General features: G+C 33.5%; 1 protein-coding gene across 1 annotated transcript in view; it reads left to right on the top strand.

Annotated features, from left to right (window-relative positions):
- The first annotated feature begins 589 nt into the window (after positions 1 to 589).
- LOC106867492 (p21-activated protein kinase-interacting protein 1-like) overlaps positions 590 to 8,770 on the top strand; it is a 29,028-nt gene continuing 20,847 nt past the window's right edge. Inside the window, exons 1-4 of the mRNA XM_014912377.2 lie at positions 590 to 760; positions 3,516 to 3,684; positions 4,679 to 4,799; positions 6,935 to 7,062. Of these exons, the coding sequence (XP_014767863.1) occupies positions 671 to 760; positions 3,516 to 3,684; positions 4,679 to 4,799; positions 6,935 to 7,062 (508 nt within the window). The 5' untranslated portion in view covers positions 590 to 670. The remainder of the gene's footprint in view (positions 761 to 3,515; positions 3,685 to 4,678; positions 4,800 to 6,934; positions 7,063 to 8,770) is intronic.

Below are 8,770 nucleotides of genomic sequence, written 5' to 3'. Positions count from 1 at the left end.
TCTACTTATTTATTTATCTATTTATTTATCTATTTATTTATTATATCCTTCTCCGTTTTCTTCCCCTGTTTAGACGAACTTTCCTACCTTTTCGGACAAAACCTTTTGCAACCTTCGTCCTGTCTTTGTCCTTATATGTTTTTAATTGATATTAGCCCTTGTGGCCAATAAAACGAATTAATTATTATTATTATTATTATTTATTATTAATTATTATTATCATCATCATCATCATCATTATCGTTATTATTATTATTATTATTATTATTATTATTTTATACTGTGAAATAAAGTCTTGTACAAGGACACAATGCACTACCTGTTCCAAGACGCGAACCCACGTCCTAACGATCGTAAGCCCAGCAGCGTAACCAGGTATGCGCTTTCACTGTAGTAACTAAATAAGCAGGAAATAAGAAAAATCAATAGAAGTAAAAATATTTTAAAATTTGCATGAAAAATAATCAAATTTCTAACAAAAGAGAAAAATAAATTGTGCTGTTGATTCGTGTCTGAAAAATATCTTTTTCGTGAAGTAAAAAATACGAAACTAAAATACGAAAATATTCTTTCTCAAAACTGAAAATATAATGACGTTTACAACCAACTGTGTGACGTTTTCTGCATACGTTGTAGGAAACAATCACTGTGCTGGGGCTGAGTTCCCTGAATGTTTGTAATGGAAGGTCCAGTAATCGAAATAATTGTCGGAACATACGAAGAATTGATATTAGCCTATCGTGCAACGGCTGTTGGTGATGTAAGTTGAAAACTCTTTTATTGGACTCTATCTATGTAGAAAACAACAGCGAGATGTAACTGTCTGACCACGTGGGATAGAATACAGAGATGAGATATGTATGCGGAGATGTCTTCTTGAGTACCCAACATCTTAATACAAGATGGAAATGTAATTTACCGATAGATAACTGTATTTCGGAATCTTATATAATAGCTTTAATTCCCTTTTTATGTAAATATTTCAATTCTGTATATTGTTGCTAGGTAGTCAATTTCTGAATCCACGAAAACGCTCGTCTTTTTCTCCGTTCACTTTTCCGTAAGGTTAACTTTATGAGAGTGGAGGCGCAATGGCCCAGTGGTTAGGGCAGCGGACTCGCGGTTTCGATTCCCAGACCGGGCGTTGTGAGTGTTTATTGAGCGAAAATACCTAAATCTCCACGAGGCTCCGCCAGGGGATGGTGGTGAACCCTGCTGCACTCTTTCACCACAACTTTCTCTCACTCTTTCTTCCTGTTTCTGTTGTGCCTGTAATTCAAACGGTCAGCCTTGTCACATTCTGTGTCACGTGTAATATCCCCGAGAACTACGTTAAGGGTACACGTGTCTGTGGAGTGCTCAGCCACCTGCACGTTAATTTCACGAGCAGGCTGTTCTGTTGATCGGATCAACTGGAACTCTCGACATCGTAAGCGACGGAGTGCCAACAACAACAACTTTATGAGAGTCAGGAAACTATTAAAACAATACATTTTGGACTGTTGTACAATGTCAGTATCTCGGTTATAAAATATTGGGCACTATCATGCTATTAGCTGTCAGAAGTGAAAGCAATGCCTATGTTTAATAATAGTAGTGGGGAGAACTCTTACAGACTGCGTGACTAATTCAGAAAAGTTCTTGTAAGTAGGAAAAATAGTTAACGTGTAATTTAAGGGCGATTTAGCTGTTATTTTTTACACAACTCATGACCACCTGATACCTTCCTCATTCCATTGTTACTTTGACATTTATTGTTGTTTTTCAACTTTTTTTTCTCCCCATAAACACATTTAATGGACTGCTACATGCAAGAGTAGTCCATTGCCGGTATGTAAGCAACAAAAATTCGGTCTGTCCGTATTTTAAACTCTAATTTAACAAAAACAAAAAAAAAACAAAAATTATTTAATAGTTGTATGCATTTACGTGTGTAGAACAAATTTACAAAAGTTTTCTGAAAATTCCAAAAAATATAACAGGTTATATAAGGTGCTTAAACCAGAATATAATCTGGTTGAATCTACAGAAATAATGTAACAGTATATGAGCTTTGTCCTATCACACAAATTTAAATTGAGCAAACAACAAATAAAATCATTACCTTACTGGATTTTGACCATTCTTAGGTGTCATCTCATTAGTTCAGTGAAACTTAGGCATTAATCCTTTAACATTCAAATTACTCTTGTTGAATGTAATGCTTATTTATTCATATTGTTTTGAATTAATCATACATTATTTTTTAGCTTTGAGATAATTGAAACTATGAAAGAAAAAACAAAGAACTTGTCTTAAAACTGGGTGTATGTTAAGAAGTTTGCTTCCCTACCACATAGTTTTGTGTTCAATCCCACTGTAGCACCTTAGGCAAGTGTTTTCTATTATAGTCCCAGGCTGATCAAAGCCCTATGAGTGGATTTGGGCAGGAGAAATTGAAAGAAATCTATTATGTATATGTTACTGTCTCCTTGCCATGACATCACGATAGTTGTAAACAAGTGTCACCTCATTCAAGTGGTATCTTTCATTTTCAATCTTCTGTGAAAATATTTGTTCATGGGGAAACATGAGAGTTAGCAACAGGAAGGGCATCCAGCCATAGAAAATTTGCTTCAATATATTCCATCCAATCCATACAAGCATGAAAAAGTAGATGTTGGAATGATGATAATTATAGAACCTGATTTACCCTGATGTTTGTTCAATACGATTGTGTCATCTAGTAGCTCCGGGTTTTTACGTTTATGTCTTTTTGTCAGATTCTTGTGAGTATTATATTCCATCAAGTTCTATAACCTACAAAGTTTGCATGTATTCAAGTGGAACAATCTCCTTCCTTCATCTTTTCCTGACCCTAAAGAGAAGGAAATGGGCCTAGCTAACCTAAGAATGCACTTTAACTAGGAGAGATCCAACAAATATTGATTGCTCTGTCATAATGTTATTATGCAAATCTCTCTTATGTTTACATATCATCAGTAATGTCAAATTATTACTAAGATAATGCAAATTAAGAAAGTTATTTTATTGAAAATTTTTTTATTTTGGATTTTATGTGATTCTGTAGAATCATTGATGTTTTAAAGAAATCCTCCATTAAAATTCATTGCATTGAAACACTAGCAGAGGAAATTAATCCTTTAGCATACTGTTTTATGCTCAAACTGTCCAGATCTGGCCTCTCACACCAATCCTACAATATCATTCTAAAAATTAAGTTAGCTCATCAAAATCTCAGAGCTGCAAAATAATGCATGGTTAATTCAAAATAATATGAATTAATAAAAATTACTTTTAACAGAATAATGTGAATGCTAAAAGGTTAATTACTAAATATTACTACTAACTTAACTTTCATGTTTTTGAAGTCAGGGAGCTTTTAATTGAGATAAAAATAACTTGGTTATACTGTAAGAATTTAAGAGATACTGAATGTATCAAAGAGTTAACAGTAAGTTGTTGGAATGTATTCGTTATTGTGATGCATATTCACTTCATTTATTTGCTTTCAGAATTGGCAACTTGAGGAAAGTTTCACAGACCATTCCCATTCAGGTTGTGTCAGAAATGTGGCTACATCAAACAACCGGAATTTTCTGGCCTCAGGTGGTACAGATGAAAATGTATGGTTGTTCAATCTGAATTCTCGGAAAATGATTGGCTCTCTCATTCAGCATGAAGGTATATTATATCTTTATATGTGTGTGTGTGTGTGTATGTATATATATATATATATATATATATATATATAGGGAAGCAACCCTAAATTTATGTGAAAAGGGGGCTAACTTTTGTCTTATTCATATCTACTTAGAAGTAAAGCTATTTTATGCATATTTAGTTTTGCTTAGGAGGTCGGTGCTATAAAAACACAGCGCATCCAGCAATCACAAACATCACGTGGAGATGCACTTGACTATATATATATATATATATATATATATCATCATTATCATTTCAAGTCTGTTTTCCATACTGGCATGGCGAGACAGTTTGACTGGAACTGGTAAGCTGGAGGCCCCAGGCTTTTTGGTTTTGATTTCTACAGCTGGATGTCATTCCTAACAGCACCTACTCCATAGAGTGTACTGGGTGTCTTTTGCATGTCACCAGCATATATATATATATATATTTCAAGAAATGAGGAAGATGTAAGGCTTGTGTGTTCACCAGATTGGTAGGTGTAGAGGTAGATGGTAGTTTTTTAAAGTGTGTGTTGCAAATTCACTTATTGTATTGTATTGAATAGCTAATGTTAACATATTTAATGAGAAAATTTTAAAGTGATAATTGTCTATTTTCGCCAGCTGAGTCTACTCTGTTATTCTTTCCACTACCACTCTCTCACAGCAAGAAATCTGTTCCTCTTTTTATATTTTATCATTTCACTTCACCTCACCAAGTCTTCTCTCTCTCTCAGTTGCGGGGTCTTTTTAGTTTTTGCAAGTTCAAGGCTACTCCCAAGATATCCAACCAAAGAAACTAAGCTAAAACTGAGACTTGAGAGCCAATTGCAGTCCTCCAACTTGTTGGATGTTGTCGGCTTGTCCAATCCATGCAAACATGAATGCAAACTTATGGGCATGGGGGGAAAATAATTTGACTAAATATAATTATTTAAGCAAGTTCTGTTGGATAACCCTGTATATTACTAGCACTTTTTCTGTCTTTGCAGGTTCTTTAACCCACCTACAGTTTCATCAAGGCAGTCACCTTTTCACATGTAGTGAAGATGGTACCATGTGTTTGTTCCAGACAGTCACTTGGGAATGTCTACGTGTCTTTAGAGGACACAAGTAAGTTAAACTCTATTCCAGCTATTTTATTCTGATCAAGCAGCTTACAGATTTGATATACTTTACTTGGCAAGGTATTTTATGTGGATCTTTTCACAAGAGACCTTTTAATAAGATATGACACAATAGAAAATTCTACAGTAAGTCTAGCTAGTAATTTCTTTGGTCTGAAGATGAGAAATTAGAAGTTCCCTTTAGTGTGTATTATCCTATATACTAATCCAAAGTCTTGTTGTTTATTGTCTCTGCCCATTATATTATTTGGGTTTTGCTTTTACATTATCAATTGGTGACCCCTTGACTATGTGTAAATTTCTATTGCATCATATAATTTATATAACAGACTACAACTGCTCCAACACATCATCTGTGTCTATTGAACTGAATGTTGTAAATCTTTCTTGCAGATTAATCATGGGATAAAATGCAAGGGTTGAAGCTGGCAGGGTTTGAACTCTGTCATTAAGCAACAAAACTGATTACTGCTCAGCGTATTACCACCTGTACCACCCTTACAGACCTAATAATAATAATATCACAATAAATTGTATTAAACTGATAGGAATAATAATGGTTTCCAAGTTTGGCATAAGGCCAGTAATTTAAGAGCAGAATTAGAGGAACTTTTTTAACCAATCACCCTAAAGTATATTTATTTACGCCAATGTTTTCCACTTGATTTGAAAAGAAGAAAACCATAGATTCTTTGAATTCAAAAGGTTTATTGAATTTATTTATATGAGGAATACAGTTATAAATATATAATGTATAAAACAAATGCGATAAGATAAATTAATATCCTCGTTACAAAACAAAAGGATTTTTCTAGAAACTTTTTTACTTTGGACTCCGCAGAAATGATATTGTTTCATTTTTACTACAATTACATCAAAATTAGGACATTTTGATGCCAGAGCAATTTGGATACAGTCTTCAGGGTTTAATTGATTTCTCTGCTTTGTCTTTTAATGTTCAATAGAATGGAAAATCTTTTTTCGCAAAGATAGCTGTTGCAAAAGACAACAACTTTTTGACTGCCTCCTCATGCCAGAAGAAAAATTTCTCTTGTAACAAGGAACAGGTTATTTTTAATATAATTTTACTTATGTCTAATGAGTCTTTATTACCTCCAAAAATTTCAATTTTACCCCACTTGGGGTAATTTAGTTTGCTGACCCCTGTTTTAGGGGTTAGTTGCATGATTATGTACTTATTTATTTAAATCCGCATGTTTTTGAAATAACTAAGGATTGAAATTAAACACTGTTTCATATTATATATTTGAGAGGATTAAATATCGTTTGATGATTATTTATCATTAGCCATGTTCATGCAACATCTTTCAAGAAGCAAATTAATTCTATAAATGCTTCCCTAATGCAACATTACAAGCAAATTTCGTATTGTACTAACTATTAATTAAACAAGTCTGTTGTATCCAACTTCATTTAACCAAAGGTGAATCGTTGCAATTGTTATTTGATTGGAATAAATTCAAAGTTAACATATGACAGTTTTTTTTCTTTTAGTCCCCCATCATAAATATTTGGTATCAAGCTCATCAACTGAGAGTTTGCATTATAGAATGTTATTCTGATTCGTTAGTTTGTATGTCATTTATGATTTAAATAGTTAAATCCTACCTGCTGTTTCACATGGAGATGGTTTACTATATTTTGAGAGACATTTAGGCACAATGTCAAGAAGTTCAGATTCTAAATTTATTCCCACTGTGTGAAGCAAGTGTCTTCTACTATAGCCTCAAATCAGTCTATCTTGTTAGTGAAACTGTGAAAGCATGTTGGATGACCTGTACAAGTAATTTGAAGGTCTAACCTTGTATATTTCTAGCACTTTAATATCATGCTAAATCTGCATGGAAATTATGTAATACCATTCCATATGAGACTGCCTCAAATTTGTTATTACAAAAACCACTTGTTTGAAGATTTTCATACATTCCATCATAATTTATCTAACAACAATTAAATAAGGAAAATATTATTTTACTAAATGCTTCCAAATTCTTGATTTATTTTAAAAATAAATTGAATCACACAGTCAATATATTTCATTCAAAGTGTGGGCACAAAAGACTAAATTGTAATTCTTGATTTTTTTTTTCTTTCTTTCAGAGCAGGTATTAACTGCCTTGCTGTCCATCCTTCAGGCAAATTAGCCTTCACTGTATCCAAAGATAAAACCATGAAAGCATGGAATCTAATTAAAGGTGTTCGTGCTTACACCACCAACCTGAAACGAGGTAATTCTTAACTTTGCTAAACTTTGTTTTTTGAATTCATATTGTTAATTAGGTGTAGGCTGTTAATTATTTTCAATGACACCATGTGTGTTTCATTCATTGATTTCTTTTGTTTTTAAATTCAAGTTTGTCCTTTGTTGCTGTGGGAGAAGTAGATCAAAGAAGATTTAGAGCAGAAAAGTTGTAAAGACTCTGGACTGCAGATCTCTCTTAGCAAATATGAAGACAGGGAGAAAACAGAGTTAATTGTTGATGGTAGCAACAACTATGATGGCTTTTAAAATGAATGTTGTTGACATTTCTTGAAATTTAGACTGTTTAGAATATTGGTGAAATAGACTTGTAAATATAATGTGGTATGCCACTAGGCTATATATAATTTATGATTGTCACCATAATAGAAAAAGAAGTTATATACTATGTTTGGTAAGTGGAATTTTGTTGTACCTAGAGAGAGTTATTATGCCAATATTTTTAGTTAATTATGTAGGTAGGTAGATAGGTAGGTACATACATACAATAGGCAGTACAGACACACACACACACACACACTCAAGGAGACAGAAACACATGACCATACACACATACACATACAACAGGCACACATATATACACACAAACTCATGCATAGACACACTCAAACACACACACACACACAAGGAAGCAGAATACACAGACACCTGAATATGCAGAAAAATACATACATACGCAAGGACACACACACATGCAACAAGGTCTCAGGTAGACAAATGTGACCTCCATAATGGACCAAGAAGACAGGTGTTGAAAAGGTTGCACGTAGCAACGAAAGAACTTTGACTAACAACTTATTGTTTAACCAAGTTAAACGAATAATCGATTAGTTAGTTGGATATTTCACCAATTGACTAATAATGGAGTAGAATTGAACCAATGCATGTGTTAATATTATTGGCGTACTGGCTCCCCCTAGACACAACAAAATTTGTTTCAACACACGAATTCACATAAAGAATCTTGCAAACCAGATACAAAAATGAAGTAGGAAAGGAAATAACTCATTCTTTTTGAGAGAATTAAGTATGTTTAGACATTTGTTTTAATTCAACACATGGATGCCACATAACTTTGATAGCGATCCCACTTATATGTTATTCAGGACGAGAGTCTTCTACCTGTAATCTCAGATTATTCAATGCTATGTGGTTGAAGCTTGGTAGACAAGAACTTGTTGCATGCTTATATCAGTTTTGAGGGAAAATCATTACATTTGAATGGAAATACTCTACAGCAGCAGCTCCCAGCCGTTTCTTTGCACAATGGACCATGAGATCATGCACCATGACAGGTCACAATAAGGTGCATATTACAAAGCTTAATTATTACATAAATAATGTAAATTACCTTGCAGACTGCAATCATCAATACAGCAGAAATAAAATTCATAGGATCTTTTTTAAAACGGGGGCCACATTTTTCATTAACGAAACACTTTGAAACTTGGAACACTGGTAGAATGTGTCATATAAAACATCTTTTTCTCTTAGTCTTCTTAAAAAAAAAAGAAATCCATAAATTATTCCATGTTAAAGTTGTCGTATTTCTGTAATTTCAACCAATCACTGACGTCCATTCAGCCGATATACATTAAGTGCCGACTACATAAACAAACGATTCTGAAACAATTAACCCTAACCCTAACCCTAGGGTTAGGGTTAGGGTTAAAGCA

Source organism: Octopus bimaculoides, chromosome 8 (assembly GCF_001194135.2).
Source record: "Octopus bimaculoides isolate UCB-OBI-ISO-001 chromosome 8, ASM119413v2, whole genome shotgun sequence".
NCBI lineage: Eukaryota > Metazoa > Mollusca > Cephalopoda > Octopoda > Octopodidae > Octopus > Octopus bimaculoides.
Note: the sequence above shows the minus strand (reverse complement) of the source record. Positions and strands in the feature narration are given on the sequence as shown.